Here is a 19,834-nt window from a genome sequence, read left to right on the forward strand (position 1 = left end):
GGGGAGAAAAATCCATCAGACTTTCTTTTTGCAGCTACGACCATAACAGCATATTCTGCGAGATTCCGACAGGGCCGGCCCTATTCATCTTCAGAATAAAAATCCTAATAAATTTGAACTTAGGATCTTTTAATTGAAACATTTTTCTACAAGGTGACATATTTTTACAAACCTCACCAATATTTGGGGAAATGTCACATTTCTTGATAGCTTTCAAACCCAAAGCCACCAAAAAAAGGTTCTGGCATAATTTTGTCAGGATTTCTGAACACTTTTTGTATCAAAACTGCTCGAACTCATTTCACATATTTGATTTTAAAAGAAAGTCCTCACTTTCCATAAAACGGTTGCAGCGTTTGGGTTACTATTCTTTTTCCATTTGAAAACCAGTTTTGCTGTGTATTTGGGGGGAAAACCTAAGCGTCAGACAAATGAATAAATAAATACAAAAAAGCTGAATTAATTATTCGCCCATCTTTTAGGGGAATTTTTATCTTCACTCTATACAGGAAGAACTGGATCAACAAGTCTTCCCTCCTGTTCAGTCATATCAAGGCAGTAACAAAGTTCAGTGTTGTAGCGTTAGTCATTACGATTGACCACTCTCATCCCATCAGCTCGAACTGGAAATACCCGGTACTCACTGATCACACAGTACAATCAGCGCTCCAAAGGGAAACATGAGATAAATGAATGATCACATCAAAATTGACACCACAAACCACCGCAGCTTGCTTTTCAGCTACTCAACTTCTCTTTGTATCACAAAAAATACTCTGAATAGCATTTAGCTTGTTTCTGGGAATACCTGTAATGCTGTCTTGGCGCCGTCCCTGAAGGCACTGCAGGTGAAGAAAGGACTCAGAAGTCCTATAGCCTCATTCTAAGGATTGGTGAAGAGCACTTGGAACTGCGGATGCAACCAATTCAGCTTCAAACCTGCAAGAAAAACGATGCAACAATGAGAGGAAATGAGAACCTGTACGGACTGTAATAACTCTTTCCGGATTAAAGTATGTCAATAACTTTGTTTTCATGTGTTGGAGAATTTGTAAAAAAAAAAAAACTTCTAGTCTACTTGATGTTGCCACACAGGTTACAAAAACTTTCTTGACCTGAGGAAATAATCAGATGTGGGACTGTGTTAAAAATATAATCTTTCAGCAAAAACTGTGCCTAATTACACAAATTTATGATTTAACAAGATGGAAACTATTTTGTTTATATAGGATCAGGTTGGTTGTAAATGCTTTTCGTATTCATTCAGCTATCTTTACTTTATTTTAAAAGTTGTTTGGTAAAAAAAATCTGAAAAAAACAAAACAAAACAAAACCAAACATGCTTTTCATAGCACTGCATCAAATCAGCCGCTAATAAACATAACCTTTACCGCCTGCCGGGATATGTGGTTCCAGTTCTAAGAAAATACTTCTAGGGCATAATTAGAAAAAATAAAAAATTAATTAAAAAAATATCTCTTCAATCCAGAAGAGAAAAGGGCATCAAGGATGAATTTAATTACCTTCACTGACATTAAATGTCTGAGAAGACATGAAAAACATGCTTCCTATGCTCAGACAAGCCTTCTCCAAGTTTTGCAAGTGTTTCAAGTGCAAAACATCACCACGCCCACAACATAAAAAGCCACCATAGAGAAGTTGGGACAAACATGTCAATCATAACAACCCACCAGCTTCATTGGGTTTCATGTTTTCAAATGTTTTTGTCTTGCTAATTTACATTTCTCGTTGTCTCAACGTGAAAGATCTATGCAGGCAAAAGAAAAAGAAATCACTCAGAGACTGAGAAGAAAAGTCAACAATCAGATTGATAACATTTTCGCAGATAGCTGCTTCTGAACCGGCATGTCCTCAAGCAAGGAGCTGCAAACCCGACGGCATAACTCAAATTTTGTAAAGGCGTCATTCCTTAAATAGGAGGTTCTGAAGGGCTTAGAGCTAAAGCAGGGAAAGCAGCTTCTCCAATTCAATCTATTTGTATGGAGTCAATTCATAACACGTCTTCTCAAGGCGCTTTGGAACAAAAGTCATTTCAGTTCAATTATACATACATTCCAATTGATCTACTTAGTTTCTGACAGAGTAACGTGTTCAAGAAAGTAGGTCAAGAAACAAGACCCGTCCACAACAGTTGCACATGTTAGTTCTGACAGCGCGAAAACACTCAGTGTATAGTACTGGATTACATCAGAGAAAATTATCCATGCATCTCATTATCAAATGAAAATCAGTTATATAATGCATCTATGGAAGGGTGGCTTTGGTAAACTCCTCCTGTGGCATTGCTGCTGTCAAATGAATCCAAAGATCTGAAACTGAACTTGCAGTCTGAAAATGTTTACTTACCAACTTATGAGCAGAGCTCCAGTGGATATTTATATACAAAAGTGGCCATTTAGCCCACAAATCATACTTATTTACTCATAGTAGTTGATCAGGGCATTTTCAGACCTGCCAGTAACCTACTTTTGAGCAGATTAATTAATGCCTTAACTCTTTCTTCTTCTTCTTCTTTTTTTTTAATTAACAATTTGTTGTCTCTCAATGAGTTATGATGGTGTTTTTGATGTCGGCATTTTCTCTACGACTTTGACAACTGCTGTAGTTTGGAGCTGAGACTCCGAAAACCTATGGATCAGATTGTGTAGTGAATAAAAGGTGTTTAGCTGTAAGCTGCAGGCTTAGTCTCTTAGGAGCAAAGCACAAAACCGCATTATTATGGGGTGGAGAGAGAGAGAGAGAGAACAGGGTGCTCTTACCGTGCGCAGCTGCGGGTCGCTTATCTTTACTAGGAAGGCCTCTTACATTGCGCCCCTTACTCACTTCTGAAACAATAATCTAAAAAAGGAAGAGAGAAAAAAAAACACAGAAACACTTTCAATATAAAAAAAATCGCAATGTCATTCAGTAACAAGAGCCAAAACTCAGCACAGACTTCAATGTGGGTGAAAAGTTTTGAGCACATAAATAACTGGAGGGTCACAGAGGATGACAGGTCGGGGCAGTAAAAGTATGACTAAAATGTTGCCGTCAGTTAAAAGAGCTCTGGATAATGTTCCTATAATAAGGAGCGACACATACCTGTAAATGTCCCTCTCCTGTCGCCGCCGACTCGCCTCAAACCTATTTTTCCCCCCACTCAGATTGATTTGACGGGCTGCGTGAGGGGGATTTCTAGCGTGTCTGGAGAGGCAATGCGCGCTCCCGGTGCGGGACTGTGGCACAAACTGCTGCGGGACGCTCTGCTCTGCTGCGAGGAGGAGGAGGAGGAGGAGGAGGAGGAGGAGGAGGAGGAGGAGGATGGCCGTGCCATAACTTTCGCCTCTACGCGCCGGAGCAGCAACTCCTCATCTCTCACCGCAGCGCAGCCTCAGCATCGCTGGCCGTGCAGAGGAGCAGAGAGAGGGAGGTGGGGAGAGGAGCCCTCACCGATGGGACAGCCACGTGATTGGGACGTCGCAGTGACCCCCCCCCCCCCCCCCCCCCCTTGTTTCTGGGTGGGGGCAACTATGCGTATCAAAAACCCTGCATACCAACACATGCTTCGCTCAGGTGCGACACCAAAAGACGTCTCGCAAAAGTATTCATTCTCTTTTGACTCTCCTTCATTTGTCTTTTCTCCAAATAAACACCACAAACTTTTAGTGTATTTTTATTAAACCCCATTACACTCTGTCTCTAAATGAAATCCAGTGCAAGTGCCCGGAGAAACAGCGGAATGCAGAAGGAACACAGCAGACAGGAAAGAAGAAACTCATTGACACGTTCAAAAGGTTTCAAAGCAGCATTTCCAAACTCTGAACGTCTCTGTGCAAAGAGACACAACTCGAGAGACTTGTAGTTGTAATTGAAATATCTTTCAACAAAAATATATTTACACTTTACACAATTTTAGTTTGCAAGTCATGTAGCATTTGTTAACCCCCTTCTCAATTACGTACTATTTTGTGTTTGCCTATTGCACAAAATCCAAATAAAACCCACTGAAACTTGTGAGCAAACTGTAAATTAGTTTTGCAAGACGCTGCAGGTCCCAAAATATTCTCCACCCAGCTTATTAAAATGTTTGTGCCGCTGCTTTTGTGCAAATACAGCTGGTGTCAGTCGATGATTACCATCTGTCAAACCAGTTCTGCATGTCAGAGGAATACCTATTATTGCTTTTGAGGAAAACAATTGCTCAACGATGTGACAATGACTGAAAGAGAGAAAATAATGGACACTTGGCATGCAAGAGGACAGCTGAAAGTCAGGTTAAAGTTTATTTAGAGTTGTTATTCAATCCAGACTTATGCGGGATTTAACAAAAAAATACTCTTAGCACGCAAAAAAAAAAAAAAAGACAAAGCCAGGTAGTTTACAGAAGTATCTATGTAACAAACAAGCTGCTCCGTTACATGATACCAATAACAATAGCATCGACGTAGCAAGCACAACTGTTTAGGTCTGAAAATGCAGATTCGAAAAATTTAGCAAATGAATGCACAAGCTACAGTTTACCGTTTCAAAGATTTGGACTGGATAAATTTAGTCTCTGTTCCTTTTATTACAATAAAACTGCTAGGGAGTCCTGCTGTCTTCAGGATGCGATCTTGTGGACTGCTATTGTGATGCTCCCATGACTCCGCACCAAAATGTTCCTACAAAACAATCAAAAAGAGACGGTGACAAAAACACGTGCTGACAAAGTCTGCACAATATTAGGAAAATATGTGACATGCAATAATATTGCAGCTATATGACTTGCAGTAAATAAAACTACTATTTAAAACATGATGTTTTTTCCTCATTTGGGCACTAAAATGTTTGACCTGCAATAAAAATTCACAAATGTTAAGCTTCAAGTGTACAGCAGTTAAACTGTATTTACAAATAAAGTTCGAAAAAAGATTACTTTATAATTAAAAAAAAAACATTTTTATTCTAATGAAGAAACTCAAACATTTGTACAAAACCACAAAAAGAAATATTGATCTAGGTTGTATAAATTTTCCTATTCAAAGAAGAGAATAAACCTTGGCATAAATCAAATTTATTTTTATTTAAAAATAAATGTTTGATATATTTTTTCAAATCAAACATTTCACTTTGTCACCCCAGTTATAAATAGATGTCGGGTAAAGTTAAAGTAAACATGCACATGGCCGCAAGGTTTTAAGGACATGAAGTACTTTCCACCGTTTAATTCAGAAACATTAACTGAGGTTTTACATACACCAGCAGGTGGCAGCAGAGGCACCAAAATGCAATACCACAAGAGACGAACAAATAGCCGTCAAGCATTAACCAAATCTGGTTAATAATCTGTCTTGGCTTCCGCAAAACAGATTATAGATATAAAATCTACAGAAAATACAAGCCAAGCCGAAACAGTGTCGGTGCTCACCCTGAGTCAGACTCCAGGCAGACGGTCGGGGAGTCTGTCGGGTCTTTGAGGAGAGCTGCAGCTTGTTTGGCCAAAACCGACACAACACCACCGTGTTCGTCGGACAACGACCCACGACCTGGAAATAAAAACAGGACTTATTGAATGAAGAAACGGGTAACACTTTATTTGAAGGGGTGTGCATAAGACTGACATGACACTGTCATAAACATGACATAACATCTGTCATGAACATAAAGAAGCCTTTATGAATGTTTATGACAGTTGTCATGAAGTGTCATCCGGCAAATAATGACACTTTTAATGCAAAGTTGCTCTTAAAGTTGCATTAAAAGTCCATTAAAAGTGCCAACTTTGCATGATTTTGTAAATTATGATAATTTAATGCAAAGTTGGCATTAAATTATGATTACCAATCATTAAATAATGATCACCAATAATCGTCCGATATTTCATTGATCAAGTCGGCTGTTAGCAAGTTGGAGACAATTTTAGATGAAAAAAAAAAGAACTACTAATGGGATTACACCATTGCAGTACTGAAAAATTTCAGATTTTTCAGTACTGCAAATCAATTTTTATCTTCTTGATAAAAATGTATTTGATGTTCGAGTCTTTAGGGTTGCAAATGCCACCTTACTGCCTGCAGTATGTCTTTTAATAAATGTTTTTCTGATTTAATCCTGATGTGTTGATGCCAAACCCAGATGAAGGAAATTGATATGTCAGTGGTTTGTTAAGCATTTACTAATGTTTAGATTCGTTCAGAGAGTCGCTTGCACACAACCCAAACGCCAGAGTGAGAAAAATTCGACATTATTTTTGTACCCTTTACTTGGATTTACAGAAAAAAAGTGTCACCTCTCTTTGGGAAAAAGGGCAGGACGACTAGGACAATTGTGATGAATCACCTTCAAGTCCTCTCTGTCGGACAGACATGCACCACTCCACCATCTTGGACAAACAATAGCGAATGTACTCCCTCTTCCTCCCTGCAGTCCAAGTTTGGTGTAGCAACATATCAATTAGTTATCAGAAAACCTAAAGCCAATCTAATATGAAGATTTTACATGATAAAGTTCAACCACAACCACAGAAAAAGAGACCAACCAGCTGAATCTGACTGACAGTTTCATGCTATAATTGCAGCAACAAAACCATCAATGTAAAATAATTGCATAGTCTTTAAAGTTTTGATAAAACACTTAATAATGATTCTCCTTTGGTCTCTAAAACAACCCTGATCAATAAAAGACATAAACTATAAATAGACCAGACCTCTGAAGGTCGTTGCTACTTCAAGTTCTCAGCTGACAGCTGTTTTTGTAGTTCTAGAAATTAATGAAATTTCTGTTTATGTTTATAATACTGATTCATAACAAATGTCATCTAAAAGGCACTTTACAAAACAAACAGATCCAGTTAATTTACAAAAAAGCATTGCTAATCCAGTCCATTCATGTATATTAGGGCTGCCATATATTAGAAAGTCTTGCGATGGCGATAATATTGGAAAATCTTCTGATAGCAACAGAAGTTACAGTATATCCGTTTCCTTCTTTTCTCTCCTTCTCCTCTATGCTTCCATCCCACTGTAACGTTATCGATATGAGCTATTTTAGTGAGAATCTATAACTCTTTCACCCCTTTTCCTGATCTTCTTCCTTGGCAATTTTTTAAAGATTCACAAAGCAAACCAGACAAAATCCTAAAACGGACAAAAGTTGTGGCCATGTTACTTTTAGGCCCTTATCAACATATTTTAGCTCAACAGATCTGTATTTAAATGCTTAAAACATGGAATAGTCACTGATGGACCCTTAGTCAGGCACAATAATCCACACGTAGCTCTCTTACTAACATAATCCACTCGTAATACCATAACTATAAGTTTAGAACCAAAAAAACTTTTGGGATTTAAAACTTTCCAACTTGTTGTGAGTTTATCACTTATGACCGCAAAGATTCACTGACTTATTAATAAATCAAGAGGAGATTTATTAATCCCACATCCCACGTAAAGCTTTCAATTCTTCCATAAATTGCATTAAAAAATAAACCGTGAACAGACTCTTACAGCCCAGACTGTGTCCTTGCTGGTCTGTGCAGAGGACGCCGACCACAGCTGGATTCTTCATGCTAAAACACAAAAACACCGAGAGAAAAGTCAACATCGCTCACAAAAACTGTGACATACCAACAAAGTTACCGGAACTCACGTATCATCAAGATGTTGTTCAAGCGTCGACTCCATCGATAAATTTCCGTAAATGACTGAAAAGGCAGTTTTCTGGGTGAAAACCTCCTTTTGTTGTTGTCCGCTTCGTGAAACGTTTCCGGATTGAGTCAGCTGACTGTCACTTGCGCTAAGAGTCCTTATGAGGACCAAAAAGTACGAAGCGCGATTGCGTGAAGCTACAAAAAAGTAAAAGAAAATTAGGAAAAACAAAGAAATAAAATAGAATTGAACAAAAAAGCTGGACGATTAGGAGAGGAGCGCTATGAAATATTATTACATTTTTGCATTCATACAAATAAGAGCAAATAAAAAGAGAATTGCGTTGCACCCTTTTCCTCCTTTTGGCGCTTTACCAATGAACTTTAATTTCACAGGAGACAATATGATTCATCCTCAATGATGGGATTTGTATCAGGAGATAAAGTTGACCATTATTTGTGTGAAAATCAGAGAAACAGTCTTCGGTTCACAGCACTAGACTTCATCTTAGGTTATCTTAAGGATGGAGCCAAGAGAACAAAGAAACAGAGAGGCATCTGTGTATTTATCTACTGCTAAGATAAATGTTTTCTATTCTTTTGTTTATGATTATATGTGACTAAACCGGCCTTAGCTGATTTCCTCAGTCATGGAGGTTAAGAGGTGGCCGTGTGCATAAAAGCAAGATAAAATGATCACAAACAGGTACAAACAGTTTCAGCTGAGAGCACAAACAGTTTCTCTCTCCCATGTCCTCAGTTACTCAACATTATTTATTACACTATTACAATCCAATCTCATGGTATGTGGAGACCTTAAAGACTTGCAACAGTTCCTCAATAAAGTATCTAATCACAAGGACTGAACACACACGCTTGATACATTTTTAGATATTAGTTTGAAAATATGCTTACGGTCCAGTCCTTTGTTTAGCCATTGTTGCTGTCTTACAATTCTAACTTGTTTTGTCTTGTTTTTTAGCCTGAGAAAATATTCTGACCTTTATGTAATCTGTACACATTTTTGTGAATTTGCAGCTGTGATGTTGGGGTTTATTTGAGCGTTAGACATTTAATGCAGGAGGCAGAAACCTACAAGCACAGGAGGAGTGAGGAGAACCGTCATCTTCCAGATGACTGAGACGACAAAGGGAGGGTGAGGGGAAATGTAAGATGTAGTGAGTTGGGTGGGGTGGAGGCTGCAGGTGGATAAAGAGAAGGAGAGAGCGAGCATCCTCTCTGTTTCTGAGGAGTTCTGTAACCTTTCTTTGGTTGAACCTGCCAGGGTAAAGCACTGCAGACGCACTGTCAACATTTCGGAGAATCCCTGTTGCTGCTGCCATGGACATCCGCGCAGTTTTTCTGTCCTTCCTGCTGGTGACTGTGAGGTTGTCCAGAGGAGCTGTTGCCCCGTCGGTGAGTGGGAAATTTGGAGGCTGTTAATTAGTAACAAAACCTTTTTGGAGTTTAGAAACAAATATGCATAACATTTTATTACATATTTGCGAAGGCTTTTTTTAAAATTCTGTCAAATAAATTTTCTGTAGCAAAGTGTCTCTGTAATGGTTTTATTTGTATTTTTTGGTGATATTGAAATAGCTTAATTTTAAAACAGTTTGTTTTTATCAGATTGAAAATAAGCTACTTTTAAGGAATGTCACTGTTGCTAATAGAAACCTCTTCAATAATTATACATAGTTACTGATGCATTTGTTAGACATTTAAAATGTAAGTAGCTGATAACCCCAGTTATGTCTTTTGTTTGAAACTCATAAAAAAAGTAACTAGAGAAATTGCTGTTCCTAGCGAAACAGCCATGAGAATGCATATTTGCAGAAAGACTGATGTAGAAATGAGAGAAACATGACAACAAAGAATAAGAAGTAGAAAAAAACAGAAGAAAGCTAGTCATACATTGTAGAAATCTTAATAAAATTTAGCAAAGGTATAGCAGAATTCAACAGTAGCAGAAGTTTGTGTTTCTGCTTCTTATTCTTTGTTCTCACCTGAATTATTTGAAAAAGTCAAATGTGAAACAGAGCTTAATAAATATGACAATTTGCACAGAAAGTGGAAATTAGTACAAAAGCAGAAATATTTTAAAAAGTTGAACAGTGAAACATAGCAAAAGCAGAAATTAGTAAAAAAAAAACAGAATATTTTAAAAAGTGAAACATAGCAAAACATAGCATAAAGGTGCAAAAGAAGCATATTTGCAGAATGATTGATGGAGAAATGCAAGAAACATGAGAACAAAGAATAAGAAGTGTCTGTCCATCCGTCCGTCATATACAGAAAGGTAGACAAACAATATTTGTATAAAACCTTAAATATTTGAAAAACATATCAAAAGATATATAGCATAGCTCAACAGAAATATTTGACAAAATGCAACAGCAACATACAACAAAAGATATAGTATAGATTAGCAAAAGCTAAAATAAGTGTAAACCCTGAAATATTTGAAAAAGCTCATAAGGAAAACTATGCAAAAAGCATAAATTAAAAGAGTAGAAATTAGTACAAACCTAAAAGAGTTGAAAAGAAATTATAGCAAAAAGCAAAAATGGTACAAAAATCAGAATATTTTGATATATGAATTGGTAAAATTGATTAAAGGTTGCAAACAACCTTTGTAGACAAAAAAACCAGTAAAGCAGAAGGCATACACGGAAAGGAAGATAAGCAGAATGCTGACACACAAACAGAAACCGAGCACAGCAAAGAAATACGTTGAAGGAATAGAATGTGTGACATGTCTGTACTCCAGAAGAGTTTGACAGAAAACAGTAAAACCTGTAACAACAACAGTTGTAAAGTCTTATTTTTAAGAGTTAAAAGAGTTGAAAAAGTAAAATATTGCAAAAAGACTAAATTAGCAGAAGCAGAAATTAGTTCAAAATCAAATATTTGAAGTGAAACATAGCAAAACAAATAGCATAAAGGAGCAAAAGAAGCAGAACATTTTGATATTTGAATTGTTAAAATTGATTAGTTTGCAGAAGACCTTTGCAGACAGTAAAACCAGTAGAAGCAGAAGGCATATACAGAAAGGTAGACAAGCAGAATGCAAACACACAGATACAAACAGAACACAAGAGAAAAACACATTGAAAGAAAGGAGAAGGTGTGACATGGCTGTACTCCAGTAGACTTTGACAGAAAACAGTAACAGTGTAGCAATGATAGTAATAGTTCCATAAAGTAGACACACGTGGCTACGATTTAATGCATAAATTATTTCTCTACTGGGAAATATGTATGAACAGCATCATTTTGTTTGTCAAAAAGCATTAAAAGTTCATGAATGGCAGTTACTAGAGTGTACACTCTAGCAACTGACTACATTTACAGAATTCCACCATGTATTTCAACAGGGCAAAAATTTGCACAAAAGTGCAATAGTTAAGTTTACCAAAAGTCATAGAAATCTCCACAAGAAGCAGAACGATTTGATATATGAATTAGCACAATTAGTGAAAGATAGCAAAAGTAGTTAATAGGGGTTGCACCGATTAGTCGACTAGTCGACTAGTCGATTCTTTTCTCTGCAATGACTTTTTTCTGGGCCAGTCTACTAGTCGCAATCAGATGACAAAACAGATTTTTCCAAGGAAATGGAAGAAGGTGGACTAGGTGAGTTCGGAAAGCTCAAATTGTATAAAAATGTAAATAATTTAACAAAGACAAACTGTAAATTACAGCATAGGCTTCCGCAATAGGGGATTTGCACGGCGCGGTGGTTAGCCCGCATATAGAGACTTTAGCCCACAGTAGTCAGGAGTCCGACTCCAGTCCTCCATTCGCTGGGCCCAGGCCTCTCTCCCCCCGCTTCACTCTCTCTGCCCCCTTACAGTCAGATTGCTGTCAAATAAACTAGTGCCGAAAAAAAAAAAAAAAAAACTACCGGAGTAATGCGCGACAACGCGTCATGATGTCAGGCTTTTTTATCCCCCCAACTGATCAGCGTCACCGGTCCGTATTGAAGTTTTTAACCTGGCAGCTTTACGCTCTTATAAAAATATGGTTTGACTACATCTGGAAACTAAGTCCAAGCTTCATCCGGAGGGTCTGATAGAGGCGATCTCGGCCGCAGTCTGCATGTTGGTTCAGAGAGATGCTGCTGAGTCAGCAGAGCGTCCTGCTGCGCATCGGGCGGAAAAGCAGCAGGAAGCTTCGTTGAATTCAACTGTAACCAAACGGAATCCGTTCATAATACTTTGGTTTGTGATGTTCCAAAAGCGCCATTGTGGTCAGTGTGATAATTTGACTCCTATACGAGTAACTATCCAGAGATCATCAGTATGAGCCGGTGTTTGGGAAAACGGAAAAAAGTCAGACCCGACTTTGTGCAACAAAATTTTCTCTGCTGCTCACAAAGAATGATCTGTTTATTGCTCTTTTAATTCTCCATAATAGACTTAGTAAAAGCGGGAGAAGGGGAGAGGGATGTCAATATTTGCCGTGAAAATAGCTCATAAAGCCTCCAAGTAGTTGTGAAGGTTTTTTGCGCTTACGTCACTATGACGTCATCGCGACTAGTCGACATCGACTCGACTATTATCATGATGTAGTCGACCATAAAAAATATGTAGTCGTTCAAACCCTAGTAGTTAACGAACGAAAAATATGAGAAATTAACTTTATACCAGGTGAGTCTCTCTCACATGAGAATGTGAACCTGTACTGGGCTGATTCTGTGCCTTCAAATAATTTTAACAGCTCCTGGAGAAGTTTCATAACTTATAAGTCTGAAACATGAACAGGTCTGAAAAAAACTGTGTGCTACATTTGATGTATGAAAGAGTGATGTCATCACTTCACTGCTGATGTCATTGTTACCATAGGAACTGAACATTCTAATGGTGCATTCACACAAACACGTTTGAGCATCAGGCGAGTCTGGTTTACATTCAAAGTCTATGTGAAGCATCCAACGCCACGCTAGTCGCTTGCAACGTGCCGCAAAGGCCCTCGACGCGCCTCCACATAGTCTTTGAAAGTAAACCAGATGCGCCTGATGGTCAAAACGCGTTTGGTGTGAACGAACCATTATATGTACAGGGTCATATTAGTTCCATCATATTAGGACCAAGGCGCGGTCCTAATATGATGGATTCATTCTTTTGGTTCAGGGATAATGTTTAGAGGTAAGATGACAATTAAATTTTAGTTAATGTTAGGGTTAGGAATAGACTAGTATTGGGTCGGGTTAGGGAAAATGTTAGGGTAAATGTAGGGGTTAGGGTCACAGCTACTAAAATGAAGGGAAATGAATGCATAGTTCTAATATAGGTCGAAATAGTTTTGATAAAGGTGTATAGAATTTTGTTTTCTAAATCATTCTATAAATAATTATATAATGTTAGGTTGTTTTTCTGGCAATTGCATAGCCGCAGCATACCAGCAGACTAATGCATTGTATGTGCTGAGACCCATTCAACGCATTAGAAACCAATCAGAACCAAAGGACAAACTTTTGGCTCTGATTGGTTGTTTCTGGACAGAAGCAAAGACAGAGGAATTTTCACAGATTCTCTGTTTCATATTTTATTGTCAGACACTTAACAAATATTCATCCATCCACTTATATGTGTTAAGTCTAACACACTTATCCTAGCACACACACACTGTTTTGATTGTGTCTGTTTTGATTTCCTAAATTTGTGTGAAGCGTTGAATTTCCATAATGCCCAGTGTTGGCAAAACCTGGGTTTGCTAACACTCAGGTGGTTAGTTCCACCTGGGTCTGGGTCGGTGTAAAGGGGGAGCCGGGCATAGCTTTTTCTTCATGCGAATGTCAGCATGAAGGCCTCCCATGCAACCAGTGGAGGTTGGTTGCATGGATGTCTGTCTTTCTTCAGACCTCCCTGATTGATTGGAGGTCCATCTTTCCTCGGACCTCCCTGGTTGATTGGAGGTCCATCTTTCCTCGGACCTCCCTGGTTGATTGGAGGTCCATCTTTCCTCGGACCTCCCTGATTGATTGAAGGTCTGTCTTTCCCCGGACCTCCCTGGTTGATATGAGGTCTGTCTTTCTTCAGACCTCCTTGGCTGATTGAAGGTCTGTCTTTCCTCAGACGTCCCTGGTTGATATGAGGTCTGTCTTTCTTCAGACCTCCCTGGTTGATTGGAGGTCCGTCTTTCTTCAGACCTCCTTGGCTGATTGAAGGTCTGTCTTTCCTCAGACGTCCCTGGTTGATTGAAGGTCTGTCTTTCCTTGTTCTCCTCTGTTGGTAGGGAGCCTTCTGTTTGCAGGGGGACCTCTGGTTCGGTGGAAACTCTAGGGTGGTTGTTTTCTAGAGTACGTTTCAACTTCAGCTTCAGGTCCGCAACCTGACCCTGCAAAGATTTCACCATTTCCTCCTGCTCTTTGAACTTGGAAGCTTGCTCAGAGTAACTTTTGAGCTGCTCCTCATATTTAAGTCTCAATCTATATTCTTCGACCATTACTTCAATCTGACCGTTATAGCGGGAGGCATATTTTTCAGCCTCCCACTTGAAGTGCTCCAGCTGTCGAAGAATGGTCTTGTCGGTTGAAACTTTGGAAGAGCAAGCAGCCTGTTCACGTTTAGCTTGCAAGTGACGTTCTTTTTCCAACATTTTTTGCAGCTTTTGAATCTCCTCCTGCTGTGATGTGACTTCAGCCTGGTATGCAGTACTTCGATCTCTTTCTTCATGGAGTTCGAAGATCTTACTCTGCAGTTCGGTTTTAAGATCGTCTACCTGCTTTGTCAGATCTCTAACGTGTTGGCTTGTCTCTTCTTCTAAGGGGATGATCTTGAAGTCAGCAGATGGAGTAGTTTCCTGCTTGACCTCCAATGACCTTGGATTCTTCAAGTCACCTGAAGGACTTGATTCCCCCTGGATGTCTGTCGATTCATCTTCCGACTTAATGGAAGATGAATCAACAGATTCAACAGAATCGCTGTCATCTTCTAAAGGGAAAATGATCGCGTCGTAGTCGACTTGGATGTTGAGATCCATTATGTCGACCCAAGAAAGCTCAGCTGGAAAAGCTTCTTGTTGACAAACAATCTGTTGTTCCTTCATATTTAAATGGTGGTAAATTCTCGCTTCTTTGAAAGGCGTGTAATATCTGGAATCCGATAAACTTCGTACGTGCTCTGAAGAGGGATCTGCCGCGATATAACTGTGGAACAGGTCAGTGAGCTACATTCAAGGCAGAGATTCCCTTATGATATCATAGAGTGATGACATCAATGCTGATGTCATTGATGCCATTGGAACTGAACATTCTGTTGTAGCCTGAAGTAAAAACATTTTGCTAGACAATGTCAATCCATTGAGAAGTTTTAATTTTTGTTATCAAACATTATGAAGCCAAAAAAAAACAACAACTCAGAAATATACAGGGCCAACCTCAAGAATCAACTCAAATCCAGTTTCACACAAATACAAGGATGCTGGCATAAATGTTTAGCTTTTGAACGGCAACGTTCTAGGTTGCTATCAAGTTAATTTTCTCTTAGCTAATTTTCTTGTCTCTTCCACAAAGAGACTTGCAAACATACCTTTATCTTAGCTTTTTTCTATTTTTCCTCTTTTTCTCTCTACCTGAAGAATAAGTTCTCTTTTGTGACATTGGTTTGCTTGCTTTTTTTCCACCTGTGCTTTTTTGAGGTTTTAATGTGCATTGAACAGCAGCTCAAATCACAGGGTAACGTTACCGACCATGGCCACCAGGGGGAACCGAAGAGCAATTTTTTTTTTTTTCTTTTTGCCCATATCAAAATTGGTTTCCACATGACTAAATATATATTTAATATTTGGAAGGAATCTGTGAAAGGAGTCTGCTGCCCTGTCATTGAGGTTCAAATTTATAGAACTACTGATTGCTAAATGAAGGAGCAGGTGTGTGCAGTTTTCAACTCCTAATTTCCTCCATGTCTCTTCTCAGATACGTGGTGCATAGCTGAGGAAATCTCCAGGTTACAATTCAATAAAATCCAAACCATCTTTAAGTTTATAATAATGTCTATGTTCAATGTACAATTTACGCTTCATGCATTAGTGTATTTTTGTCTAGTTTTTAGAGCAAATATCATATATGCAGAGAGTTGAACACTGTCAAGGAATGTTGTAATATAACGTAAAATAATAATAAAATAATGATATGAAACCTGAAATAATTGAAAGAGGTGAAAAGTAAAAAATATAAATTAGAAGAAACAGAAATTAGTAAAAAAAAAAAAAAGATCTGAACAAAGCATAAGAAGTAGAAAAGAAAGTGCAAAAAATGCTAGAAAGTGGAAGGAGCATAAAGAAATCAGAAACACAAGCAGAAATGAAATTGAGCAGCAAAAATCACATTAAGCAAACAAACTGTTAATCACAGAAGAAAGACCCTGGTGCTGGAGCTAATCTTTGTCGGATTTTATCTAATCTATCTATCTATCTATCTATCTATCTATCTATCTATCTATCTATCTATCTATCTATCTATCTATCTATCTATCTATCTATCTATCTATCTATCTATCTATCTATCTATCTATCTATCTATCTATCTGTCTATCTGTCTATCTGTCTGTCTGTCTGTCTGTCTGTCTTCCCAACGAGCCGTCTGTCCATCCATCCATCCATCCATCCACGCACAAACGCACGCATGCACACACACGCACGCACACACATCTATTCAAATGAAAGCTTAAATGTGACAATATTGGTTTACCGCAATCAACAGCTATTGCGGGGACGGATGGCAACTTGAAGAAATCACCGCATTTCTAAAATATTTGAAAAAGTACAATAGTAACACATAGCAAAACAAATAGTATAGATTACCAAAAGCAGAAATCGGTATAAAACATGAAATTGTTGAAAAGTGTAAGATAGGAAAATAGCATAAATTATCATAAGAAGAAATTAGTACAAAACCAGAAATTGTTGAAAAGAAAACATAACAAAAAGCACAAAATAGCACAGAAAGGTGATAATTTTGATATATGAATTGATAAAATTAGAGCTGTTGCCTTGCAGCAAGAAGGTTCTGGGTTCAATTGATAAAATTAGAGCTGTTGCCTTGCAGCAAGAAGGTTCTGGGTTCAATGCATGGAGTTTGCATGTTCTCCCTGTGCACGCGTGGGTTTTCTCCGGGTACTCCGGTTTCCTCCCACAATCCAAAAACATGACTGTTAGGTTAATTGGTCTGTCTAAATTGCCCCTAGGTGTGAGTGTGTGTGTGTGCATGGTTGTGTGTCCTTTGTGTCTCTGTGTTGCCCTGCGACAAACTGGCGACCTGTCCAGGGTGTACCCCGCCTCTCGCCCGGAACGTTAGCTGGAGATAGGCACCAGCAACCCTCCCGACCCCACTGAGGGACAAGGGTGAAAGAAAATGGATGGATGGATGGATGGATGGAATTGATAAAATTGATTAAAGTTTACAGAAGACCTTTGTAGGAAGTTACTGTCTTTGTAGCAGACAAAGAGTGATTTAGCAAAGCTACACCTTTGCTAATGAAATTTAGCAAAGGTATAGCAGAATTCAGCAGAAGAAGCAGAAGTTTGTGTGCAACCAAAATTATTTGAAAAAGTCAAAAAGTGAAACAGAGCTTAAGAAGTAGCATAATTAGCACAAGAATATGCATGAACAGCATCATTTTGTTTGTCAAAAAGCATAAAAAGTAAAAAAAAAAAAAAAAGGCAGTTACTAGAGTGTACACTCTAGCAACTGACTACAGTTACAGAATTCCAACATGTATTTCAATGGCGCAAAAAATTTGCACAAAAAGGCAATTATTTCAAACAGTACAATAGTGAATTTTAGCAAAAGACATAGCACAAATCTCCAGAAGAAGCAGAACGTCTTGATATATGAATTAGCACAATTAGTTGAAGTTAGTAGAAGTAGTTAACGACCGAAAAATCTGAGCAGGATCTTAATAAGTGAGAATGCGGTAATGCATTCTCACTGATTAATGCACCACGCTGATTTCTCTGTGATATAAATATAAAAAACTTTGTTCCAGATGTTAAAGCCTAATCGAACAGTTTGCGTTTCTGGATGATCATGTTTAATTGAATTACACATGACTGACAGCCAACCACATCCTCCTTTGCTTCAGTCTTTTGGAAAAATCCAAAAGGAAACCATCTCAATTTTCAAGCATTTGTCATTTATAATCCAACTATGAAGATGACACATAACTGAAATAAAAATGTCACAGTATTTGAAGTTATTGTAGCCTGCTTCCATTACAACAATGAGATAAATTTATAATCACATTGCATTTGTTCTTCCATTTATTGTTTATGTTTCAATAAGAAAACTTTTTTAGACTAAGTTGTTGTTTGAATTGGTGCCTCATTGTCCCTCTGCTTGTCCTGCAGGCCTGTGAAAAAGATGAGCAGTGTGGTCACGGTGAATGCTGTGCCGTTAGTCTGTGGAAGAGCAACCAGAGGATGTGCATGTCACTAGGAGTGGAAGGGGATATCTGCCAGCCGCTCAGCTTCAAGGTGGATAAAAATACAGCAACCACAACTACAGCAAATATAAACTTCACTGTGTTTCACTGCGATGTTACATAACAGACCAACACAGAGTTGTAAGGTGGAAGTGAAGCAAAAGTCTGCCGGTGTGTGATTTCATCTCAACATGTATGCAGCTGTTAACACATGCTTATGCCGGCATACCTGTAATGGCAACAAAAGTTTGTTCTAGTATTTTGGATTTTTAATTTTGTCTTGAAAAACTAAGGTCTTGCACCACTTCAAGATGATTATTATTATTATTATTTTATTTTAAGTTTTTTTTCAGCTGAAGACGTAATCATTTGTGGTGGCAGCGTTGTCGCAAAACAAAAATTCAAGATGCGTGAATACTTTATCATTTCAGTTATCTTCCAGCATTAGTCTCATGCACACCGAACCTGTCACACATGCATCCCACACTTGCAGCGAGAGATTTAGATTGTTTAGATAATTTAGATATCAAGTGTTGGCCGGAGCACTGGATAAGCTGCTGGTAACTGCAGAGGCAATTGATCTTGTCCACACCGACTGGGACGATTAGAGTTATGTGTCTCTTTGATAGTCTAGAAGTGAACAGATTGCTCAGCAAGGACTGAATCCACCTCTGCGGTTCAGTAAAAGACGCTTTGAAGCACGCAGCTCCAAATGCCAACTGATAAAAGATTAAAAATGTCACATTAGTCAGTCTCCTCCTCTCAGTTCTTCCCTTTTTTCCCCACTTTCAGGTGCCGTACAGTGGAATAAGGAAAGAGCACACCTGTCCATGTCTCCCCCACCTGACGTGCAAGAGTTCTTACGACCTGTTCAAATGTGCTGGAGACTTAAAAAAATAAATAACCAAATAACAAATTTTGTTATCTTAGAGAGGAACCAAAAGATAATCACAATAAAATTGCACTAAAATCATAAGTACTGATTTTATGATTGATGCAGCCATGGGCAAGTCTGAGTGCAGATGAGCTCAGACTCACTAAACAACAGAAAAAAATTTTTTTCCAACTTTTGAAAGGTAATCTGTGCCATATTCAAGTTTGCTTTATGCTTGTTGGGTGTTTCCATGAGAAAATCTGGGGCTTAAAGTTTACCATGTCTAGCTTTTGAAGGGGAAGTAGTATGTAAAACTGATCTTTTGGAGCTTTGTATTATGCTATGACATTATTCCCTCATCAAAAACATACCTGAAGCATTGCATTGATTCTTTCATGCATGTTTGAGAAATCCTTTAATCTCCCGTGGCAACCATTCAGCTGTGCAAAACTCTTGGTGGGACAGAGCGCCGCTTTTGAGGGGCAGCTCCTCCTTGGGGTTACAGTTTTCAATCTTCCCAGCATCCGCCTCACAGAGCTGCCCCATCTACCCCACTGACTCACCTATGTCTCCTTCAGACTAGTCAGCAGCTAATAGCAAAGACCTGGTGGCACTGCACATCTCCTGAGCTCATTCTATGAGCTACTTCTCAACGCTGGTAAAAAAAAATATTGTTAAGAGGAGCAATGTTGTGATGACAAAAGTAGGAGTTTCTTAAAGAGACAAAGGCCTAATTTCAAGGCGTTAAATTATGAAGTCAAATGTCTTTTAATTCATACTTGATATATGTAGCATTTTTATTTTACTAAAAGTAACTTAGTTAATGGTAGTTAATGGCGCAGTTGGTAGAGCTGTTGCCTTGCAGCAAGAAGGTTCTGGGTTCGATTCCCGGCCTGGGGTCTTTCTGCA

The 19,834-nt window shown here is 38.5% G+C and overlaps 3 protein-coding genes across 3 annotated transcripts in view; 1 reads left to right on the top strand and 2 right to left on the bottom strand.

Annotated features, from left to right (window-relative positions):
- slc16a4 (solute carrier family 16 member 4) overlaps window positions 1-4,120 on the bottom strand; it is a 31,792-nt gene extending 27,672 nt beyond the window's left edge. The window contains exons 1-3 of the mRNA XM_081608963.1: window positions 3,103-4,120; window positions 2,781-2,859; window positions 809-939 (exon numbers count right to left, since the gene is read on the bottom strand). The gene's annotated coding sequence lies outside the window, so the exon portion shown is untranslated. The remainder of the gene's footprint in view (window positions 1-808; window positions 940-2,780; window positions 2,860-3,102) is intronic.
- A 138-nt stretch (window positions 4,121-4,258) lies between these two features.
- On the bottom strand, window positions 4,259-7,780 carry lamtor5 (late endosomal/lysosomal adaptor, MAPK and MTOR activator 5). The gene is made up of 4 exons (XM_017305590.2): window positions 7,627-7,780; window positions 7,485-7,546; window positions 5,408-5,525; window positions 4,259-4,661 (listed from the first exon to the last, which is right to left on the bottom strand). Exons 1-4 carry the CDS (start codon window positions 7,659-7,661, stop codon window positions 4,601-4,603), a joined length of 276 nt encoding a protein of 91 aa, XP_017161079.1. The 5' UTR covers window positions 7,662-7,780; the 3' UTR covers window positions 4,259-4,600.
- prok1 (prokineticin 1) lies at window positions 5,446-19,027 on the top strand. The gene is made up of 4 exons (XM_008413274.3): window positions 5,446-5,563; window positions 8,910-9,040; window positions 17,978-18,103; window positions 18,844-19,027. The coding sequence occupies exons 2-4, from the start codon at window positions 8,966-8,968 to the stop codon at window positions 18,949-18,951; spliced, it is 309 nt and encodes a 102-aa protein (XP_008411496.1). The 5' UTR covers window positions 5,446-5,563; window positions 8,910-8,965; the 3' UTR covers window positions 18,952-19,027.
- Window positions 19,028-19,834: the final 807 nt, after the last annotated feature.

This window comes from Poecilia reticulata, chromosome 7, assembly GCF_904066995.2.
Source record: "Poecilia reticulata chromosome 7, P_reticulata-male-v2, whole genome shotgun sequence".
In the NCBI taxonomy this organism is placed as follows: Eukaryota; Metazoa; Chordata; class Actinopteri; order Cyprinodontiformes; family Poeciliidae; genus Poecilia; species Poecilia reticulata.

Coding starts and splice junctions, on each gene's coding strand:
- lamtor5 (XM_017305590.2), bottom strand. CDS start 7,661: ATGGAGTCGACGCTTGAACAACATCTTGATGATAC. Junction 7,547..7,626: donor GAACAACATCTTGATGATAC/GTGAGTTCCGGT, acceptor TTTGTGTTTTAG/CATGAAGAATCCAGCTGTGG. Junction 5,526..7,484: donor GCAAGGACACAGTCTGGGCT/GTAAGAGTCTGT, acceptor TTTTATTTCCAG/GTCGTGGGTCGTTGTCCGAC.
- prok1 (XM_008413274.3), top strand. CDS start 8,966: ATGGACATCCGCGCAGTTTTTCTGTCCTTCCTGCTGGTGACTGTGAGG. Junction 9,041..17,977: donor GAGGAGCTGTTGCCCCGTCG/GTGAGTGGGAAA, acceptor CTTGTCCTGCAG/GCCTGTGAAAAAGATGAGCA. Junction 18,104..18,843: donor GCCAGCCGCTCAGCTTCAAG/GTGGATAAAAAT, acceptor CCCCACTTTCAG/GTGCCGTACAGTGGAATAAG.